This window comes from Rattus norvegicus, chromosome 17 (genome assembly GCF_021556685.1).
Source record: "Rattus norvegicus strain SHRSP/BbbUtx chromosome 17, alternate assembly SHRSP_T2T, whole genome shotgun sequence".
In the NCBI taxonomy this organism is placed as follows: domain Eukaryota; kingdom Metazoa; phylum Chordata; class Mammalia; order Rodentia; family Muridae; genus Rattus; species Rattus norvegicus.
In genome coordinates this window covers 78512808-78537200 of record NC_141550.1, presented here as the reverse complement: position 1 = coordinate 78537200, position 24393 = coordinate 78512808, and the positions used below count along the sequence as shown (strand labels likewise).

The 24393-nt window shown below is 42.7% G+C and overlaps 1 protein-coding gene across 2 annotated transcripts in view; it reads right to left on the bottom strand.

Annotated features, from left to right (window-relative positions):
• Window positions 1-24393, bottom strand: part of Celf2 (CUGBP, Elav-like family member 2) — a gene marked incomplete at its 5' end in the record, with an annotated part of 179116 nt that overhangs the window by 10310 nt on the left and 144413 nt on the right. For both annotated transcript variants that reach the window (NM_017197.4, NM_001083586.3), the window contains 1 exon segment: window positions 3782-3901. In NM_017197.4, the coding sequence (NP_058893.2) occupies window positions 3782-3901 (120 nt within the window).

Sequence of the window (24393 nt, the reverse complement as noted above, 5' to 3'; positions counted from 1 at the left end):
TAAAGCTTTTCTTCGAGGAAGCTGAATGGATCAATTATTTTCCCTAGTCATCGAAATTCTCACTCATGCTATTTAGACAAAGATATCTGGATATAATGAAAGGTGTGGCAAACTTATGTAAGAGAGGCCGAGGTAGATGGCCTGATTGATAATAGGGTTGATTTGCCCCCGACTACTAAGCTGTTACGTCATAATTACTTTTCAGAGGACTTCACTCACAGATGCAAATTAGTTAAAATGGCAGACGCATCCCTGACTGTAAACAAATAACCTTGTGAGCACTGTGGGGATGGTGCTGAACATAACTAGAAGGAGTGGCCATAAGCCAACTACATTTACTTGCAAGCCTCTCTTCTAGGTGCTACAGATCACACAAGAGAGGAAAAGTAAGGACTGCATTAGAGCAGGTCTAGCCTGCTAAGCTACTGCTAATGAACGAGGGTCAGGGAAGCGACGAGAACAGAAGATGAGTATCTCAGCTACCTGCCCTTCCATGTTTGCCTATGTTGGGAAGATCACAAATGCAAGTGTTTGTGTTGCGCTGTGGTGCAGAGTGACATTCATCTTCATAAACTGCTAGAAGGCAGATCAAACAGTGACTCCATAATGCAAATAAAGAGCAGTCTAAGCGACTTAAATCCTTTCTTCTTTTATCCATATGAAAGAATCTGAAATGACCCTTCACCAAGTGCTTATGACTTGTTACAGTCAAAGAATCATAGTTTTAAGGAAACATGTTAAGCTTTGTAAAAGAGTCACACAATTAAAGAAGAGGAAGGATGCATTTCACTTATATTTAGAAAGAAATCAGATAAAGGCTCCTGGGTGGATATATGTGCTTAGAAAGTTTTTGTTTGGGTTGGGGATTTAGCTCAGTGGTAGAGCGCTTGCCTAGCAAGCACAAGGCCCTGGGTTTGGTCCCCAGCTCCGAAAAAAAAAAAAAAAAGAAAGTTTTTGTTTAATTTAGATATTGATATAATATCTAATACCTATGTTTTATATATTAATCAAACTATCTAGATGCAAGCCCTGAATGACTCATGTTCTTTTTGGTCTTGTTGATTCTGGCTTTACCTTTAGACAGCTATACTTTTTTGCTTTGCTCATTAATATATGAGGGAAAAGTAAGTTTTTCAAACAGTTTAACCTAGCAACTCCTTTGTGAACTCTTTAGAGAGGGGCCGTCCTTCAAGCAGGGACTCTAGGCTAAGATGTGTCATCTCCTACTTCTCTCTGGCTGCTCTGTTCATGGATAATAGCTGGTTCTGCTTAGAAAACCAGAACCCTCTCATTACTGAGCCACAGTGCCATACACTAACACTTCCTGGGACACAGCTCGGAAGGAAACAATATGTAAGCTGTCATGAACTGAAGACGTATTTCTTGATTACCTTGAGAGAACCATCATTAGCAGTGACATCATTTCTTCTGAGGAAGAAAGAACCAAGAGGACACTTCACCCTCAGGGGTTTCCTTTAACAGTTAATCTGAGACAAGTAGTAAATATCCCTCTTAGTTGATGCTGAGCTTGTAGAAGAGGTTTGCACTAGTAACACTTATCACGAAGGAATATATTTCCATTTATACATAATTTTCATAATTTTTAATTAACATTTTCTTCCTGGTTCACACTGACTGGTAGGTAGGGTATTTGAAGTTAAGAACATTCTTTCTTGTCAAGAACTATGTATATTTCTATTAACCCACATGGCAAAGCAACTCAATTTGAAACTTGTCCTTGCCAGAGCAAACTGTATAACATGTGATCCCACACAAGGACTAGCTGTGGTTTCTCAGCATTCAACACAAGTTCCCCTTGGGTCCTCACAATAAGGGTGGGAAAGGCCAGCAACACAAAACAAAGCAGGCGCAGAGGCACAGGACACGGACGGGTAGACACACAGCAGTCACGGGCACAGGACACGGACGGGTGAACACAGCAGTCACGAGCACGTGCTGAGGAGGACAACCATCCCCACTGGCCTGTTACTCTGCAGACCAAGGACAGGCAGGCGATCAAATCAAAGTCCTTGTTTGAGGGGAACTAGGTCCTGGGGCAAGAGAAGCAGCATGAGAGGTGGATGTACACACATCCGAAACCCAGTGAAGGGCAAGTAGGCTGGCTCTGCTGTAGGACAAGGTCAGAAAGAGGAGCTGCACCAAAAACAGGACTCGGGTCTCGAGGCTCCTAGGTGGCTGCTGCAAAATGTAAAAGCTGGAGGCAGTTTGAACTGGAATAAGCATTCTGCTGTCACAGGTTACCAGGCCATGTACTATATGCTAATTAAAAGCTATCATGGGTGGAAGGAAACATTTCTTTTTCTTCAGGATCACAGAGAACTCGGCTCGGTCGTTTTCTATTTGGCCTCGCTAGAGCATCTAAATGAAAAGATTTAATAAAACCTGGAGATTATCTAGTTATTAAAGTATGGATTCTTACCAAGCTTATGTGAGTTAACCTGTATGTGGATACACTTTAGACTCTTTAAACGCTTTCATTACACGTATTTCTGTATGTGTGGGAAGGGAGTGGGGATATACTTGTGGAGCTCAGAAGATAATCTGTACAAGTGTATGGTCTCTTTCTACCAGGGGGGCCCAGGGGTTGAACCTTTATGGCAAGCCATCTTGCTGATCCAACCTGTTTTTCTTTCAAGCTATTACTTTTTGAACTTTTAAATGTAAATTACAGTTTTTGCTTTAAAATAATTATGGTCTGATCACTCAGGAAACAGTTTACTACTTACTTATGGTTTAAAGAAAGGTAAATGACCAGGACCCACTTAATAAAAACTTAAGCAGACAGTGTTCCTTGGGTTGCCTGGCAGACAACTAGGTTCACAATGCAGAAACGCTGGTGGCTGTTTATGGATCTCCTGAGCAACAAGGGCGAGCAAACGGCCGCATAGGCAAGTTAGATGCCCTCCTTGTAGCTGCGGCTCACTTTTCCTAGTGCAGAAGCCCACACCAAACATGTGATTCATCCTCAGGCCTGGGCACTATTCCCACGTGCACCTGAACAGCAGAACAGTTAGCTGTGCGGGCAGAGGCCAGCCGCCTATCTCCATCAGTGAGCTTGCTTCAGAATTCAGTGAGATGTGGTGAGCTATCTGTGAGAGCCCTGTGCTTGTCACAGTAAAATGGCACTCTACAGTCTCTAGGGACACTCGGCCTCTCTGGGGTCTTAATGAAGACCATTCTCCTTCTTGCACTATGTCCCTGTCACTCAGTTTCATTTCTGGCTTTCCAGGGATTAGGTTCTTGCTTCTACACTTGTCTGAAAAACTTTGGTTTTTCAAGCTGGAGGGCCTCAATATCATTTGACTCAGATTTTTCAATTTTCCAGTGGAGACTGTAGGCCAGGAGGGAGCCTCGATCTGCCTGAGCTCTTAGAGCTGACTGGCAGTAAGCTGGATGTATGGTTCCCAATGTCCACTCCATTAACTTTCCTGTTATAATCCCCTGCCTTGAAGGTGGGCTGAGAAAACCCAAACCAAACCAAACTTCTTGGAACCTGAGATTATACGCTGAGCCATGGCGCTCTAAGGATTTGAACTTACACTACACAAGTGGAAAGAGACTGGGGTTGGGGTGGGACGTGGTTGGTTTAGAGACAAAGTCAGAGGGGAAACTTCTGCCTGTTGAACCATGTGCTCCTCCATCCCAAGTCGTAGCTCTCCCCATTTCATAGCCTTTTGGGTCAATTCTGGATGACTGTTTTCTGGGGGGATTTAGGGGAAGGCTGTCCACCCGAGCAGCAGATACTCACTGCTTATGGTACCTGCTAGTGCATTAATATTATTCAATCCGACAGTGGCTCCAGCCAATCCTTGCAGAGTCCCAAGAGAGGTCAAGGAGTTCATGGCTGCACCAGCAGTAGAATTGGGGGTTGAAGCAGCCACTGAAAATGAGAAAGGGAGAGAGAAAGCACAAAATAAGAACGCCAATTGGAATGGACAGAAACCTGTTGTCACTCACAGGTAACCGCAGTGCTGCTAAACTGTCATTTTTTTTCTTCAAGTTTTTCTGTTAAAGACACATGGGACCGTCTGTGTGGGTCCTGTGGCTTGTGGGCTTGGTAACTGAAGAGACACATGGCAGGCTGGGGTCCTAGCTCCCTGGTACCCTGCCTCGTTGCGCAAGGCCGTAACTTCAGTTTCCTCCTTGCAGTGGCCCTCCTCTGTCTGTTTGCCAGCACACTGAGCATGCTCCTTGTGGTTTCCTGGGAAATTGTGAACGAACCCTGCAAGTTTAGATTTCTGTTAGTCCCACTGTAGGAGACTCTGAAATTTATATTCTGAAGCAGTTTGCTCACCAAACTTCCTTTAGCTGTATGTAAGTAAAATCCTTTTAGACTTAGAGCACTGTATATTATGTTACAGTTTGCCATTATAGAAGCATCAGCATGGCCATTATAATAGTCATTTGCTATTCTAACTTTTCAGATCCCTTAAGTGTCTGTCTATGAACATGTTAGTTTAACTTCCTTTAATACTCTAATAGTTCTAACATCAGAGGCTTTGGATTGATCTACATAGAATGTCCAACTCTGACTCTGCCAGTTTTAAAAAAGAATTTTACTGCTTATGTGTCTGTATACTAGTACTAGTATATTTGTATATGCATGCTGGTACCTGTAAAGACCAGAAGAGGGACTTGGATCCCTTGGAGCTGGAGTCAGAGGCATGTGTGGGCCATCTAACATGGGTAACACAGCAGCAACCACTTAGCTGCTGAGTCACATTTCCAGCCCACTTATTCCTACTCTCGGTCCTTGGAATAACTGTATTTGATGATTCCTAAATGATTTCTTAATATTATTGAAAAATTATCTCCGGAAATCTTTGAGGTCTGAGTTGAAGAAGGTCTTTTCAGGGATAATGCCCATTTGATTACACAAAATACTAGAGGACAAGACATACCAAAGGCCTTTTCAAATGGACTGAGGACTTTGACCACCCATGTAAGGGTGCTCATGTGAGGCCTGTTCATTGCTGTAAATTCTCAGAGGGAAATATCTATAGCACTTCTCAGCACTAAGTTTTGGATCAGTACTTTTATTTCCTACCTTCATCTCATTCTAAGGATTAAGTCTTTTGGGGTCCAGAGGTGTTCTGAGGTGTTCTCCTGTTAGAAGCCTCAGTCAGCTAGAAGCCTCCTTGCATTCGTTTTGCACCAGGAGTCTCAGAACGCTTTGCTGAGTTTTCGTACTTCACCACATCCTGTAAGGCATTAGGAGCCATTGTCGCTGTGCTGCTGCCTGGGCTTGCCCTTCTGCTTAGACACTCACCTCAGCTTCCTATATGAACTCACCCTTGGTGTGACTGAGGTACAGACAACAGCTTCATGCACATACTAGCTTTTCTCTTCTGGGGGAGTTCTCGCTGATAACCTAGTTCATCTAAAGTGTGCAAATCTGGCATGTTTCCCATGGACTCTATCTGATGTTAGTCTACACGTAAAAGCCTGGACCAGACTGTGCCAGTGAACAAGGTGGGCAAACTATTCATGATGGATGTTTGAATTCTAAACCAGAAGTAAAGACTAGGAAACCAAACCAAACCAAACCAAACCAAACCAAACGTAACTATGAGTTTAAGTGAAACGACTGAAGAACTTGAAAGGGCAATGTAACGACATCCGTGGATCCTCTCTCATTACTATATTATTATAAAATGCTATAGTTACTATCTCTAGACACTGTCCTATCAAAACAAGAAATCCACTTCTTTATTCCTAGAAAAATGTATACATTTCTGTAGGAATTGAGAGAAACTGTGGCATTTTGGTCACAGTCTACAACAGGTTTTCTCCTGCAGTATCAGACTCCTGAAGATGAATTTAGGAGCAGCCCACCTGAGAGTGAGGCAGCGGTTCCCTTCCTCACAGCTCCAAATCCAGGACTACCGTTCTTCCAGGAAGAAAAGACTCCACCATTTCTAGTTAGCCCCGTTCTCCTCCCTTCTGTTCTTAATTGCCCAAATTAGATGGTAAGCCATGAAGAATGCAGGACTCCCCCTAAACAGCTTGCTAGGGGAACCCTGGCTTCATTTACCTTTGTGTTATCACTTACAGGCTAGAAGTCTGCTAGAAAAGGCAAGTCAAGAGCAGTGTAGCCTATGACCACTGCACAAAGACTCTTCTGAAGATAAGAGGTGTTGAAGAAAAGCAAGCCATTGTATCCACCAGCTCTGAGGCAATAACACAGAATTTCTGTCTAGAGTGTGAGACAGGCTGTAAGAATACAGGTGCTTCTAAAGGGGATACATTTATTTGAAACAGAGATTTTAAGCCAAAAATGCTACTGGGATCAAAATTGTTTTTGGTAAGCAATTCTGAGTAGGCTGATGGTTCTAATGAAACAGTCAGAGAAAGTTACGGAATGTCTTCCTGGGGTCAGTACATGTCTCCAGGATGAATTTAAAGATTATCCTACAAGGCCCTGGCTTTAATCATATCAGATTTTGGAGACTAAGAAAAAAAAAGACAAAAACAAAACAAAACAAAACCCAACCAACCAACCAACCAACCAACCAACCAACCAAACAACATAACACCCTCCCACCCCCGGCCCAATTTGGAATTGTGCTAAGGCTAACAACACCATGTGTGGTGACAATAGAGATATGTTAGCTAGGAACCTAACAGATCAGGCAAAGAGACAATGAGGAGAGCTATGTAAAGAAAGGAAACACACACACACACACACACACACACACACACACACACACACACACACACACACACACACACTAGCAAAACAAAACAACAACAAAACCCAAACACAATCTGCCCCTCATAGCTCGAGGCCATGCCTTTGAAGAATGGTACCGAGGGCACCATGGCAAAGCGATGGTCCTCACTACTTAGCCTTGCTAAGCTGCTAAGCAAGCAAACAACCAAGAAGTCTGCCTGGGAGTGAAGGAGGAAGTGAGTGAATGCCCAGTGGTTAATAAATGTCACAATACAAGCCAAGAAATAAGGTGGAAGATCAAAAGAACAGACAATAGGGGTCCAGATATTAAGACTTAGAAAGTAGAAAAAAAATCAAAGAAGATATTAAAAAGATACTCAAGTAAAAGAAATCCTGCTTAAAGAATGGAAGAAAGGTATATCAGTATGTTTAATCATCAAAAATATCAACAAGACAAAGAATATAAACAAAGGGAATTCTACAGCTGAAAAGGAGCTGCAATAAATCATTTCACCACAGGGATCAAGAGCAAATATGAACCAGTACAAGAATGAGTGAACTTGAAGCTATCAAAAAAGAGAGAAATAAACAGTGAACACAGGGTCATAGGAACCCGGTACAGTGTTGAGCACATTAACATACACATAAAGCACAAAGTGAAAGGTGACAGTAGAGACTAGAAAAGTGTTCCAAAGCATGATGGTTAATAATTTCCCAAGTCTGATGAGAGACACTGGCACATCCAGTGTCTCCAAAATGAAACAATTCTAAGTAAATTGCTATGTCACAATGGAGCCATATCCAGATATACAAGTGCAAATACTGAATGTCAAAGACAGGAAATTCTGAAAGCATCAAAGAAAAGGACCATTTTACAAGGATTCCAGAAAGAGTCAGTTGACTTCTCAGCAGAATCAATGCATTCATAACAGGATATACTCAGTGTTAGAAAAAAACAAAACCCAAACAAACTGCCAACCAAAATCATATCCAGCAAAATTACCTTCCAGAAATGGAGAAAAGAATTCCCAGATTAGAAGGAACACAAAGAAAAGTACTGCTTAATAGGTAAGCTCTGTCTCCAAAGGAATAGTCAAATTCTTTAGGTTTATAACAAGAGATCTGAGGTACACACACAGAGAGAGAGAGAGAGAGAGAGAGAGAGAGAGAGAGAGAGAGAGAGAGAGAGAGGAGAGAAGAGAGAAGAGAGGAAGTAATTATGAAGTATATTAGATTTTTTTCCTCTTAACTAAACTAACTTGGCTAAAATATACCTAGCTATATGATTAGGTATGTGGTATAAGAAATATAATGTATTTGACAATAGCCAAACAAGTGAGAAAGATAAAGCCAAAACCTTAAATGTTGAGAATGAAGAGAACTAGAAATTATAAATAAGAATACCTATAAATACCTTAGAAATACAAAGATTTATTACTTGTTCTCCTTTATTATGTTTCTTTAAAAGATGTAAGGTTATGAAAAATAATTATAATATTGCTAGGTTGTTGCAATTATAATTGTTGCTAGGTTTTTAACATACTGTTCAAATAAATAACATTTAAAAGGCTGAAAGGAAATAATTACATGAGAAACATTTTTTTAATTTTACTGAAATTAAGAATATAAATTAGAAGTATGTTCTGATAATTTATAATAATCATTAAATAGAATTTGAAAGCATGAAAAATCATTAATGAAATTAAAATGTTGTTTTGGTAAATATGCACTTAATGTAAAAGAAAGAAGACTAGAGAGATGAGTGGGCATGAAACAAAGAAGAAAAAGGACACACCCGGATTCGTCTTATTCACAGCAGTCTTCTCTGAAGCGTAGAGAGATGACCAGACTGTATTTAACAGAACTCCCCAGCTGAGACTTAACTATGCCAAGTAAGGAGGCACACTTAAGATTCAGAGATATAAACAACTTGAAAATACAGATGCTCCTTGACTTCCAGCAGAACAAAGATCCCATTCAAAAATGGAAAATATCCTAAATTGGAAATGTGTTTGCTAAACCACCCTACTGAGCATCCTGACTCAGCAATACAGCTTAGAGGCCTGATGCTTCTCTGTGTGACTGTGGCTGACAGGCAATGTGGTTCACTGCTGCTCACATGGGAAATGCTGAACCCATAGATCAGTAGCCCAGGAGAAGATCACAGCTCAAACTCTGAAGTAGAGTTTCCACTGAACACACACTGCTTCCAGTGGTAGGTCATAAGATTATGGAAAACCAGAAAACACATATCCTGTCAACAGCAGCCATTGGAAGCTACCTTGACTAGACTAATAAGAGGCTAATACAGAATGACTCTGAAGAGGAAATACATCGGTTACTCTGGCATTGCAAAGGAGCTTCATATATTTTGACAAAACCTGTCCTTCATCAGGGCCAAAGCAAAGTACAAGGGATGTCCTGATGGATACAGTCAGTCCCGCCCCTCCCGTGCTCAGGGTACAGTGCCATCAGAAGTCTGGCTGCACTCAAAGCTTCATTTTTCTTTCTGTTCCTCACACTACTCAGAGCAAAGAGAAGTGACTGGAAAACAATAGGCTGAGACATGGGATAATCCTCACAGTCTGGGAAGTGGACAGAAAACACTTGGCGGGGGCATGGACAGGAGGAAATCTAGGCCCCTGGTCATCTGATAAACGAGTGGCTCTAAGCTGTTCACTACCTGCCTTTATGTAAGCAGATATCAGAGAGGAGGCAGACTCAGCAGCCGCTTACTTACTTCATCTTAGAGTCTCAGTGTGTGGCAAGAGAGAAAACGACACTGGAACTGGCTGACTCTATGACTCATGGGTGATTTTAGGGGTTCTTTAGGTTTGAGAGGTGTCCTGCAGTATCAAGCAAGTCTGTGTTTAGGGAAATGAGTGGTGATGGAACGGCCTTGGAACCACAGGACCATTGTGCTACGAGCAGTGAAGAATCGGTGTAAATAATAGCTCTCTTTACACCTTGTTTTTCTACTTAATTTAAAACCACTTGGGACTGACTGTAGTAAGTAGATTGAATACAGATTCTCACATCTTCTTATACGATTTTTTTTTTTTTTTGGAAATCCTAGTAGAAGACAAGACCAGGAGCAGAGAAGACTTCAATATGAACCGTGAGACCTTACCTGTGTGCAGTGCCTTGAAGTGAGAGGCCTTTCAGTGGGTCCTTGGCTAATACTTTCGAATGTGCCCCAACTTTAGTCTTTGTTGCAAAGAGTTCTTCCAGTTGCGTATGGAATTACCTTTAGAACTCTTTAAACTTTAGCACTTTGTTTAAATTCAGATTGTCACAGGGACTATCTCAGTCAACCACTTAAAAAGTAGATGTTTGGCAGATGCACAATATAGAAGAAGATCCTCAGTGCAACCAGAAAGAAACCAAATGCCATCAATCCACATGTTTCCCTGTTTCAGGGTTAGTAGACTAGCAGTGGGCTGTCCTGGGAACTTCATTCTGTCCACTTGAAATTCTCTTCAGTCTCCACTGGGAGCCACATCCTCCACTTTCTCACTAAACCTATTTGCAAAATGCAAAACCAGCACTCCAGAAAACATGCAGTATTTAAACATTGGCTGCTTTTCCAGAAATGTGTGTGGACGGCAGGCTGCTTCGTTTCCTACAAGAGGCTGCAGAGCAGTGTTAAGGAGGCATGCGAGTGGCCCAGCAGTATCTGGTCTGCCTTGTTCACGTTGTGATAGTGATAACTGTCGTACAAGGCACAGGAAGTCTGCTTTACAGATTACATCTAACCTACCAGCCTCTAGGTTCCCAAGCTGACTAACGGGAAAGAAAATGAAGTGCAGTACACAAAATCTTGTCTTTATTAGCTCATACTAAAGTCTGTGCCCTTTTATGGGGTACCCCCTTTTAGGGGTAACACGAAATGGGAGAAGTGAGGTAGTCAAAGACTGAGGTAAGGGCACATTTACCTTGATATGATCACAAAATGTCTGCTCATCTGACGAGGTTTGTTCTTTACTGCAAAGCTCCACATGGAGCTATCCCTAACACCACCCCCAACGGAGAGGACACGATGGCTTCTCTGTCTTCAGGGTCTGTCCTGGGTAAGCAACACATCCAGTATTTTGTTGCCTCAGATGAAAGCTCCGAGTCACAGTCTAAGTACCTAGTCAGGCCTTTGTGATGTAGAAAAAAATGGAAGAGCTGCTGAGTGTTACGTACACAGTGCCAGGTCTGGGTCTGCTCTCTGGATGTCAGCACTCGTAAGACATCTCTCAGACTTTCTTCCATTGCACGGAGATACTTTAAGGCAATTTATAAACTAGTCAGAAGTCTTTTCCTTTGAGGATAAGAAAGCGTAGATTCAGGTGTTAAATGGATTGACCTAGTACACATGTGGGGTACACATGTGAGGTACATATATGGGGGACACATGGCAGCTGGGATTCCTGCTGTGAATAGGGTCCTCAGAAGAACCACATGACTTTTTCATGCACACATAAATAGAAGTCTTCTTTTAACCAGCAAATGAGGAAAGGTAGGGTTAGTGATCCTTGTTAAGAAAGTTTCATCTGTGGCTAGAACACACGTTTGCCATATACAAGGATCTGAGCTCCTATCTCAGCAATAGGGTATTTAGTTTTTTTCTTTCAAAGGTGACTTGTGCCACAGATTGATGCCTTTTCCTAGATTTCCAGAATGAAAGGACTCCTCTCCTCATTACCATTTTCACTGTGCTTTTGGGAAGAAGGGTGATACTTGGAATGGAGAGGCTGGCAAGATAGCTCATGCACTCATTGGTAATGGCCAGCGCTAGGGCACTGACCTTCATGCAAAAAGATGCCATGATGCTCTTTGGTAAGGCACCGTGTTTTGATAAAGAACACCAAGGTGTTCTCTCTCTGTCCTGGGTAGGCAAAGCTGTGGTTCTAGACAGACTACATCTCAAGAAAGATGTAGGCAGAATGATGTGGGTGGCTCAAGAGAGAGCGTCAATTCCTAGAACCTAGGATACAACAGGCTCCGTGATGAAGACCAACTAAGGATGGAGGTAGAACGGCTGTTGGCTGACACTGAGATGGGGACATTTTCCCATAAAAGTAGAAGACAGAGAAAACTCCAGGAATGTGGCAGCATGAGAAGTATTTGGCCCAAAGTTCCTGGCTCTGAAGATGGAGACTGGGCCCAGGAATAAAGTCAGATCAGTGGCCAGAAGATAGAAAAAGGAATGCTCGAGCTCCTTTTTGAAGGAATGTGGCTGGCTGAACTCTGATGTCAGCCCAGTGACTGTGCTGGGTTCTTTTTCTGTAGAACTTTAAGATGCTGTGGAAGCACCTACACTGTGGTAAGCAGTGATAGGGAACTTACTATGGTGGCATCTAATACTTTCTGAGTGCACAACAGGTGCTAGGCACGGAGAATGGTGGAACCGGTTACAGGCAGCTCACTAACGAGAGTCGACACTGTGCTGACACTTAACTCAGAGCCTATGCTGGGCTTTGGCTGTCTTCATGGCTACTGCAGAGATGGAGGCAACACACTTGCTTGTGTTCCTAGATCTACCTTTAATGTTTCTGCCTCTGTTGCTTCCAATCTAGGATACCAGGGAATATCAATTTAACTGAGGCTTAGCATTAATTCCCAAAGAAGAAGTAATAGGATTTATTTCTGGGAGTGGGCATGATAATCAGATGAGGTGGCACTGGTGTTTGCTACATGGCAAGGGTGAAATTGCTGGGAAACTTTTGGCCATTCTGTCTTGAAGAGAAATTGACCACCACTGCATCACTCAGCAGCATTTGAAGATCCACTGCTTCTGCACCCTTTGGTGACTGGTTAAACAGAGACAAACTCTGTAGCTTTTACTGCTAACCTAGTCACCCAGAAACGCGCCATCCCCAAAACTCTGTGTGTGTGTGTGTGTGTGTGTGTGTGTATGTGTGTGTGTGTGTGTGTGTGTGTGTGTGTGTGTGTGTGTGTGTGTGTGTGTGTGTGTAGCTTTGAGAACATTCAGGAAAATGATCAGATACAAAAAAAGTTAAGGAAGGAGAAAGTTTAAAATGTAATATTTAGTTCACAAAGAGAAAACCAAGGGATGAATCAGTCTTAGGTCCTGGCATCAAAAAAGTATTCTTTGTAGTTTGAGAGATCAAAATTAGATTCAGTGGATGGAAATTACAAAGTGATAGATTTCAGGTTAATATGAAGGAGACACATCTGAAAATAGATGTCTTCTAAAGGGAGTGGAGCCATCCCAGAGATATGTTGCTCTTTCTTGTAAAAATATGAATGCAGAGATCTAAATAATCACGTACAAAGGGTTTGCTGCAAACCTGAAGATAGCCTTTGTGGCCTCAGACATCCCTTCGCTCAGCTTTAAGAAGCTTTTCACTTTTTACTAGTTCTAGACATGGCTTCCATCTACAAAATGAGCACTGCAATGAGGCAGAATTCTCACAGTTCAAGGCCCAACTTCTGGAGAGCTCTCCATTTTACTTTATAATATAAATGCAGATGGGAGAGGCTCAGCTCTCTATAGACACTGAGGATCAAAGGTATCTATGTGGTTTTATGACTCTCCATGCTTGCCCTATTTGGAATTTCAGTCTTCTGACCAAGGGATATTTACTAGCACATGTCTCTCCAATTCCAAATCAACAACCACAAAGGCCAGATTTGTGTGGTGTAAACCCAGAAGCCAGTGATGCTAGGTGCTATGTGGGCTATCTGGGCGATCTCCTCAGAGCTGCTCTGGTGGTTTTGGAAACAGATAGCTCTGAGCATATGCACTTAGTTATAAAGGCTTTGTTTGCTTTAAGAGGCAGTTAGGACTTCCCACATCAGAATCAGCATTTAGCCCATTTTGGGTTTATTAAATCCACTAAAAATGCTATGATTGTGGGGGAGGGGCTCTCAGAAATCTTTTGCATGAATGATTGGGAAACATTTGTCTCAGGGATGTCTGATGTAGTTCTATCAATTTGCTGTAGAACTGGTTTTATATACAATTTAGTTTAAGTCATATGAAAATGAAGGTTTAGTAGAAGAAGTCAGGTTTGGCTTATGAAAGGAAAGAAAAACAATTGGGAGTCAGGGAAAAATGAGAGCTAAAACAACTGTAATAGGTGTGGTTTTGTTCCGTGTATTAAAAAATCCTAATAGAAGGCAAGCATATTAAAGAATAGAGATTTATGCCTGTTTTAATTTCCTAGAACCATAGGATAATGATACACAGTAGGTACTAGGTGCTTCTAAATGAATGGAGGCTGAGGCAGGGGGATCAGATGTCTGCATAGTTTTCTTCCAGCAAAGCTGATCTGCACTTCTTAGCAAGGGCACGGGTTTCTCTTTGGGTTAGAGCCTTACTGAAGGGCCCTAATGACTCAGAGGAGGTGGTGATTTAGGTGAAGACTTACCAGACTCTTTCTTTCTGTTATATGTCAAATAAAGTAAAGGTATTTCAAAATAAAACTGGTGAGGCAGATGCTGCCTTTGTGTCACCAGAATAGGGACAGAGACACTTTCATTCTTCTGACATGAAGAGGACATGGGTACATGTCTGCTCTCAGTACAAGTGGCCACTCATACGCATAAGCAGGAGACGGGAGGCCCAGATACAGGGCCATTCTGTGACTTCACTTGCCCTGAGACCCATTGCAAACCCCAAAAGCTTTCCTGTTGCTTGCTTATATTCTACAGAAGGTGTATAGATAGTGAAGAGCATTTCTGCTGGGGGAAGGCTGACTGCTGACAGCTAGGAATGGTCTGTAGTTAATCCTTCTCAAGACTCAGATATGCCATGGAAGGCAGAGAAAGTGCATTAGGGGTTGGTTCACTTTCACACTGGCCACCTCTTTACTGAAGAGTTTCTCTTCTTTAAGACATTCCCTTTACCTGTGTATCTGCAGGCCATATCTAGCACAACTCTACAGAACGCTCACAGGAAAAACCAGATTTTCTTATATTGACCCTCTTCCCTCCATTTTCCAGGCAGCAAGTTTTCTGCTAAGCTACACAAAACAACAGTAGCAGAAAAGAGCAAGATTGCCGTCCATGCATTCATTAACCACTCTCTACAAAATAATTAGATTGTGAAAGCAGTGTCTTTGTGGCTTAGAAAAGAAAACAATTGTAAACAAAGAGAAAATATCTACTAAACGTAAGATCCTGAAGCCTGTGGTTGCTGTCTTGTCTCTGAGCAGCTTGGACGCTGTATTCCAACAGTGTGAACTGCAGAGTAATTATGCAATGACATAGGCACTGCCATTATTAGCTAATCACAACCTGGGGCATTAATGAATACAGCGTCTCTTCTCCTGGGGGCCTAATTATTCTCCAATAACCATACTTCTTATTTTAACTTATTTCTGAAAAGATTTTTGGGAGGGAGAGGGGGGAGGGGGAAGGGGTGTTGGGTAGAAAAGGAGAGTGTGCTAGACAACAGCATAAAAGGTTTCGAGTTGGTGTCCTCTCATTACTTGACAGTCCGTGGTGGCCTGTGTTTTACCCCAGGTACACTGGCAACACCTTTCACAGACCACTTGGTGCAGCACCGGGACCTAGAAGGGTCCTCTGGAAGGCCAGAGGGAGAAAAATTCTGTCTCAGCATTAGATTCTGACTTGAAATTATTTTTTTTTCTTTTTTCGTTTTTTCGGAGCTGGGGACCGAACCCAGGGCCTTGCACTCGCTAGGCAAGCGCTCTACCGCTGAGCTAAATCCCCAACCCCTTGAAATTATTTTTGAAAGTTTTTATTCAAGAGCCAGAGTTTTGGGAGAGGCCAATGTGGACAGACACCGTACTTTTAACATACTAAGTTGTCTTATGACTTCATCACATTAATTCTCATTTCCAAATGCCTTTTGGAACTCTCACTAGTTTATTTGAAAGAAATTTATCATAGTAACTGTCAACAAGCCAGGTGTTACTTTTGGTATCTTTTCCTTTTTTTTTTTTCTTTTTTTTTTTCGGAGCTGGGGACCGAACCCAGGGCCTTGCGCTCTTGGTATCTTTTCCTTTTCCAGTCCCATGAAGACATACTTAAGAAGGAAAATGGCCTCTGAGAGCTAGGGTTTGAAAGTCATTTTATATAGTTTTACCTCATACGGATCTGCTAAGAATGGAGTAGAAAAAAGAAGAGATCACTGACACTTAAATAATATTTTGTTCATGAAGTATAAAAATAAAAGTACTAAGTCAGTTGCGGTGGGGCATACCACATGCCAACAACTGGGAAGCAGGGACAGGCCGGGGAAGGGGCAGGGGCAGGGGCAGGGACAGGGGCAGGGCAGATGCTGTGGGATCATTGTGAGTTCAAGGCCAGCCTGGTATAAAAATAGTGTTCTAAGCCAGCCAGAGATACTTAGTGAGATCCTGTCTTTAACAGAGTACATTACCCTACTCAGTTGCCCCCAGACACACATGTGCTTTTACAAATGGTCACAGATATAGACTGAAAATGACAGTAGTTACTGACAGGGTGAGAAGACAGAAATACTCTTGCTCTCAAATCTTTCATAGTGCAGAAGTAACTGTCTTAAAACCTGTTGGTAAACACTCTCCCCTCAGACAAACTATCCTTTAGCCTCTGACTCCTTGTCAGGATTATGAAAGAGGTGTCTGAAGAGGTGACCATGAAGACTTGTGTGCTTATAAACTAAGATATGCTGGCTGTGGCCCCTGGAACAACAGTGTGTGGAGAGAAGGCCCTGCCATCTGCTTTGCTGACGACCTGCCTAATGTCTGGCCTTCCTGTGGTGGAAAGGGACATTGCTATGATACAGATTTTCCTTTGGATAACAGAACCCCAAAAGTTCATGTCATATTACCCTCCATTTGGAAAAAGTTGTGGGCTTATCAGTATCAGAATGCATATCAGCAAGTGGCCAGCAGTGTGTTGCCTGGACCAAAAAACCAAAACCAAAACCAAAACCCAACCCAACCCAAACCAAGCCAAACCAAAACCAAAACTCTGGCTAGGCCTCAGTGCCTGGCCCTTGAAAATAGACGGCCCCCAGACACAGACGTCTCGCCCTATTTAGCCCAGACACAGATGTCTCACCCTATTTAGCCCAGTAGCACTGTTCTGTCTTTGGTCAGGAGAGCTTAGTCTTCCAGCCTTGCATTTTAGGCACTGTGGGACATTTTCTGTCAGTGAGGCACTGAAGCACAAAAGGGAACAGTGAGAAAGTCACACTAGCATTTCTAGTCACATTCTAGCACTTTTAGGAAGCCTGCGAGTGTTTGACTTCTTTAGCTCTTCAGGAAGAGCGGTGTGTGCAAACACATGTATGTACGATATCAATGTGCGTATGTGTGTATGACCCAGGTATAGCATACCTCGGTCTCTCAATGAGGACAGTGAAACGACTGCTTCTTACGAGTGAGGAAATTAATGATTAGCTCCACTGACTCTTCTCAGGGTGTCTGCGATCTGTATAATGACACGGGTGCTTTTTCTGCATTGTAGTTTTTACAGTTTGTTACACTTCCACCCTGACTAGGAATCTTTCTTGTTTCTAGACCTAGACACTTAGGACTTCACCTATATGTGAGATAAGTACTTTTCTGCCTCAACTTCTGGTATGTTCCCAATTCTGCTGAGTTTTCCTTCATTTCTCAGAAGCTCTTTTTAATCCATGGTTAGCAGATTCATTTAACAAGACTAGCACAGTTATCGCTGTCAGATCGCTGGGGTAAATGAGTCCAGTTTACACAGTCGATGCGTTATCCTCCCTCCCACGTTCTGCAGTACTGGAACTTTACAGAAGGCTAAGCACTAAGCTCAGCTCTATCTCACGACAGGGTCTCACTAGGGTGTCTAGGCTGCCTTAAACTTGTGATCCTTCTGCCTCAGCTTCCCAGGTGGCTGAGATGTCCTGGCCTATGCCAACAGGCTGGCTATGGATGCCCCCCTCCCCCAATACTTATCACTTTGGAAAGCATACAAGCAGAAAGGGGGATGGATTCCTAGTACCTAGTCCCTAAACATAGGCTTTGGAAGTAGATCTAAAACTGGGAAAGGCATTTGTAAGATGCTAACAGGTGGACAAATCAAGGCAGTCTCTCCAATGCACTTGGCTGGGGCTGATGTACTGAGCCAGTGAGCCCAGGTTCTGTGGGTCTCCCCTGAGGGCTTCCAAGAGTAAGTCCTAGTTAGCTGGGTTGAAAGCGCTGGGCAGAATGGCCAGGCTAACATCTAATCTTTGGAAAGACATCTTGGTTGGAAAGCTGTACGTGTATCAGCTCTTTGTTTTAAGGTTGCAATTCACCTATTCTGCACTTGTTTGATGGCCTGCCTTTCACTTGTGCACTTAGGTGCCTGGGAGAGAGGCAAAGGCTGGGGACTGTTATCAGAGAGGTTCATCTGTGAGGGCAACACAGGTCCAGGGAGTGTTCTGTGACCGGCACTGCCGTCCCATCCTAGTCCTTCAGCTCCACACTTACCTCTTCTTTTGTTCTGGATTCTTTCCTTCAGTCTAGAAAAATATTTATGGCTTGTCCATCTTAAGAACCATTTTCCTAGCAATGATGCAATTTTTGAAACCCCTCCCCGCCGTGTGTGTGTATGTGTGTGTGTGTGTGGGGGGGGGGTTTGGGTATGCATATGTGAGTTAACTCATATCCTCTCTTAGAGAAATATGTGCTTTTAAATGCTTAGCCATGTCTCCACATCCCATGAAAACACTGTCTGCAATTCTAGTCTTTAGCTGTCTTTTCTCTGCCCACAGAGTTGACGTCTACTAGTGTAGATAGATGACTATTCCGTAGAGAGGCAACCACAGCATCACTCTGCTGCTCTTACCTGTTCCAATCTGTGTGGGTTTTTTTTTTTTTTTTTTGAGAACTTCTTTCTACCTCTTGCTCTATCTGTCTCTCCCACAAGTACAGAAACTAAGGATTTATACACGGTCCTCTATTTCCTTGTAGATGCTACTATAATGACTTAGGTTAAGTTTGTGCCCACAGTTTTGTTCCTGTAGCTGATCTTCAGGTCACTCTTCAGCTGTGAGGATGAGCTAGTCAACCTGTTGACATATCCCAGCAAGGCTCAGTTTATCATTTCATAGGCTTCCTTCCCCTTACGCACCTCTCTCCACCACAGGTACCACCCTACTGCTCACCCAAACTGCACAAGCTGGGCTCATCTCTCATCCTTCTTTTGTTCTTCTTCACATCAAATGGTACCTAGGTAATGACTGGGTCCTTAGGGCTGAAGTCCATGGATGTCTCTAAGCTTTAGATCTCAGAGTCCCCATGGTTGCCACTTTCTGTAAATCTCACACTGATTTTCTGATCAGATCATTTTACCTACATGTTCACATTTGACACGTCTTTCATTCTATTTCTAACCTGCAAAAAAATCCCACTAATTCTTAAGATTTTGGCTTAAATATCTACATATATTTAAAATATAACTAAAACCAATAGTTACAAATGCAGTAGTGTTCTAGGGAGACGGTCTCTCTTCAAGATTCTCATTCCCCAGGACATACCTTCCTGCTACCGACCCGTGCTTTACCTGTCTGAGTGCTCTCTCCAGTCTTACATGGAGCAGTCTGCTTATTTTTCTACGTGTCTCTGGTACATAACTTAAGGAGTTTATGAGTACTCCACACCTACAAGGAAAGCTCCTTTTAGTTTTTCCTTAGAAGTCTCTGCTTGTCTGGTATGAGTGAAGTTCTTGATTGAACTCCTACTCAATAAACGAAAGGCCAACACTGACTTCAGGTGACTCAGCAGAACTTAGTTAGGTTATGGCTGCTCAGTGACAGGCAGAGTACCTGCCTAGCATGTGTGAAGCCATTGGTTCACAAAGTCCTTCAAGCGTCACACTAGGTCAGAGTATTCTATGGACACACGCATGGAGTCATGGCTCCCATCTATTATGGACACAACTAGGTGATTAATACTCAATCCTCTGCCCGCATGCTAGCAAGGCTGCATGGCATTTCACAGCAACAGAGAAGACTCTGCAGACTGAAAACCTCACTCGGTTAAGGCTGTGATGGACAGAAGGCACACCCCTGAATTAATGCAAACCCACAAGAAGACTGGGCACGGATCCGCTGTACAGTGGCAGGGACTGTGGAGACTGATAACCAACACTGTGTCGCTGACACTTATCCAGGGACACTAAGAACTAAGGTCAAGAACAAGGAGCTAGTCAGTCTGTAAATAGTTTTTCTTTTTAAACAATGAGCCCCAAGTAACAACACACTAAGCATCTAGCAGAGAAAGTATCACAGGGACTGCTTCTCCTGAGAATGGCAGCCCCAAAGCAGAGTACAGGGCACAGCACAGGTGGAATGTACTTGGCCTCAGTCTGAGTATGGCTCCGTGGTGAGCCATAAACAGTTCTATTTCCTTGGCTCTTCAGCTTCACTAAGCTTACATTAGTTCAAGCTAGTAAGAGACTCAGGTCTGCTCTGGGTTAGGAGTGACACGTAAAGTACTGGCAGCCCAGCTCCCGTGCCCAAGTCCCTCTGCTGGCAGGAACCAGACACTCTGGTAGCTGAAGATGTCAATGCATAGAAAACTAGTTGTGCTTCTGACACATCAGAATCATTTCCTTTAAGGACTATTATTTTAAATGTGTGTGTTTTCCTTGCATATATGTCTGTGTACCACATGTGTACCTGGTGTCTATGGAGGCCAGAAGAGGGTGTGAGAGTCCCTGGAGCTGGAGTTTCAGATTGCTGTGAGTTGCCATAGGGTGCTAAGAATTGACCTTGGAAGAGCAGTGTTCTTAAGCACTGAGAGGACTCTCCTTCGTCAACTCACCATTCTTGATAGACATGTGGGTGTAAGGAGTTCCATATTTTAACAAGGTCTGTTGGAGAAATACTTGCATGCTGACCCTCACTTACAGTGGCTGATCCCTGCTGAAGAGAGAAACTCTCCCTAGAAGACCAGTGTATTTACAACTATTTGGCTTTCAAATCTCAGATTTTAGTTGAACAAAACCAAAACATCCTTGGTTATCATGTAATGCTTCAATTGGGAAGCAACCAAGCAGGAGTGCGGGCAGACGCTCCCAGGGCACAATCCTCATACTTTCTGGTTTTCTTTCTTTGTCAAATCCACAAATAATGACAAAATCTAGCCAGAGCTCCTGGTTACACTGAATACATAGACAAACATACAGCTTAAAGAGGTAAGAAAAGCTAGACAGGGTTCTTTCCTCATTTCTCTCCAACTCGAAACTTTAGTATGAGGTATAAAAATGTGATGTAAAGTTTTTTTTACAAGTGCAAAAATTATAATTTATCTTAGAGGCAGCTTAAGTTATTTTACTATGGGAAGTCTTATTAAAAAATTGTTCTCAAAAAACTAGCAGTAACATGAGAAAGGACTTTTGTCAGCTTTATCTACCAGTGTGTTAAGTACTAAAAGAATTCCAGATGCGAGGCTAGTAGTTTAGAGTACTTGTTCTTGAGAGAACCCAGGTTTGACTTCTGGTACCACAAACCATCCATCACTCCAACTGTGTGCACATGCACACATACAGGCAGAATGTTCATACACATAATGTAAGTAAAGGGGAACGGGAATTCCAGTTCACAAGAGATCCTCAGCTGAATGAACACCATACCAGGAGATTATAATTATTTCAGTGTCATTTTACTTATAGAAGCTCACATGGAATTCTTGATTCCAATAAGTGACATAATGTCAGGACCAAGAATAGGGGTGGAAAACTTTTTTAAAAAGTAGCTCAAAACTGTTGAAATTGACAGAAATGAGGAAGTACAACTTAGAAGAAGTGAGACGAGGAGTGAATGTCAATCTTTTCTGTAATAAAAAGGATGTGAGGGTTCTTGACTGATTCAGCCCCACAAATAAAGAGCTTGTTTGACTGTTTTGATTCTGCTTAATCAAAACACATACAAAAATAGCCAATAGAGGGGTGAATTGATTGCCTTGAGATTCGTTTCCCTTTTGCAATGATAAACAATGAAAAATGTTGCGAGGGAAAGAAGGGGAAGGCATGAACCTGAGGTATTTACTCCTATGAGTATGGTTCCTGAACTAATAGAATGGCCCATATTTTATAAGTACATTATAAGTAAAAAGTACTCTAAGCTAAATGGGTCTCATTTTATCTATGCAATGTGGGTATTCCATTGCAGTATGCAATTAGCAATACACACACAATTAACAGATGCTTGCTAAGGAAGATTTATGCCATTTTTCAAACGTCTATCTTTGAGTAGGTGGTTCTGAAAATGAGGCACTTTTGATCAACGATGATTCCTTATTTTGTAGTATGAAATAAGAACATTCTGAAAGCCACACTTTGTAAGAATCTTGTAATAAAAAGACTAAACCACCCTATATAACTTTGCTGTCAACATTGACTCTTAGTTTCCTCAGAAGTGAGTATCCTCATGTAAAATACAGCTATGGCACCTCAGGAACTAAACCTTAGTTGACCTTGTCAGCATCACTAACCAGTTCGGGTGTCTCCTTAGAGATGCCTGCACTGTACTAGACTAGAACGGATGGCTCTTACACAGCATAAAAATCAAAACATTAGAAAAAAATACCCTAGGCAGAAGCAGGCAGATCTCTGAGTTTGAGGCCAGCCGGGTCACAGACTGAATTCCAGGACAGCCAGGGCAGAGAAGCCCTATTTTGAAAAACAAAAACCACAAAACAGAAAACAACCAAAACCCAAAACTAAACAAAACCAAAAAGAAAGAAAGAGAGAGAAAGAGAAAGAGAAAAAGGAACAAAGAAGCCAAGCCTTTGGAAGCTAGTGTGATGTTTCAAAAGCAAGGGGGAATTCTGAACAAAAACTTTCTACTTTGAAAGTGTATTCATATCTGGAGTAATGGTTCTCAACTTGTGGGTGGAGACCCCATTGAGGTTGCATATCAAATATTCTGCATATCAAATATTTACACTATGATTCACAAAGTAGCAAAATTATAGTTATGAAGTAGCAAGAAAATAGTTTTCTGGTTGGGTCACCCAGTGTGAGGAGCTGTATTATAGGGCACAGCGTAGGGAGGTTGAGGGCCACTGACTAGAGGTGATTCAGGGCAAATACATGTTCAAATGACTCTTCCAGAGACTACAGGATGTGCGTTCCAGTGGATCACAGGATGCTTAGCTCCTGTAGACGCTTCTCTCCACCTCTCTGCCTTCAAGGAGCTCCTTCCTGGAAGGTCCCTAAGAAGGAACTGTTATTGACGTTGACTAGACTTAAGTCAAGCGTGTATGTAGAGTGATAACCAAACTCCATGGAAGACTTAATTGATGAGGAAGACATGTGGACTGATTATCAAAATGTAAGTACTGAGATATTTAAAACAACATTTAGCTTTGCTGCAGTTTAATTTATACAAGTAGTAAAAGAGCCATTTTTAAGCTGGCCTGGTGGTGACACCTTTAATCCCAGCAGCCAGGAGGCAGAGTCTGGTAGATCTATGGGAGTTCAAGGCCAGCCAGGGTAATACGAGACCTTGTCTCAACAACACAAGTCAAAAGTCAGCTCTACACCTACAGGCCATGTCAGGATCAAGCACCGCTTTAGCAGAAGACACTAAGAGTTTCCCAAGAAGGAGCCAAGGGAGGAATGCTGAGATTCTAGGACAGCAGACTCAAGAGGAAAGGAGGGGCACGTGATGAAAACCGACGCCCCTGGGGCAGGGAAGGAAAGAGCAACAGGGCAAGACCCGGGATGGCACACTCGGGAGGTTGTTCACAGCCTAGATCACACTGCGCCAGATTTACACTTCTCAACAGGACGGAGGAGGGAAGGTGCACTGGGGCCTGTGCAGTAATCGAGGAGGTGAAAGCGAGAGTCTCTGTGAGGCTAGTGTCAGCTGGGAGAGATGGCATTTGCAGGGTGGACCTAGCGGGCTGACGACTGAGGAGGTATGATGCTGCCTCTGCGGCAGGATGGGGACTCAGCCACTGCATCCTATGGGACTGCCCAGAGAAGGAAGGCCACAGGAAGAACAGGTCAGGGGGACGCTTAGTCTTGGACTTCCTGAAGCTCAGGCATCTCTAGTGGCTTCAGATAGCATCTCTGAGTGTCTTTTCTATCACTGCTCTGGACCTTGGCTTGGGGGCAATGTAGGCCCTAACACACTTTTTAATACACGGTCTTACACACGCTGAAAGGCTCGTAAATGTGGCTCGGAGATCTGTGAATCACCATTTTTCTGGTGATGCAGACACAGACACGTTTAGGATAACAAATTCTCCTACAAACTGAAAGGCTGCAGGATAACCTCTAGGGACAGACTGACGTTCTGTCTTGTTCTATATAATCTGCCTGAGTAACACAGATATGAACGGGAACAACACCCACTCCCCAGTCATCTGTATGAGGAGGGCATGATGGGCCTGAGCCCATGAAAACACCTCTCCCCTTCTTTGGCCTTCAGTGTGCCAGCAGGTTACATCAATATTTCCCTGGCACTCGGTCTGCTGCAGTCTTCAAGGAGACTGAAGGCAAGGAGAAAGACTGTTAAGAATTTAAAGGGAAAACTCTTTGAAGAGCCAGCAGTGGGAATAAAGTAATGCTTCCTGGCATTTTAAAATGTCTTATGCTATTGAAAGAAATGATCCATTATCTTGAAGTGTGCACTTGACTGAGTCTGCACTTACAGAAACATTTGGAGAATTTTAAAACATCTTTTAAAAAAAAGAAAGAAGGAACCAGGAGGCTCTGAAATAACATAGTAGACAAGTGCAGTATTGCAGTATTAGGTTTTAGAC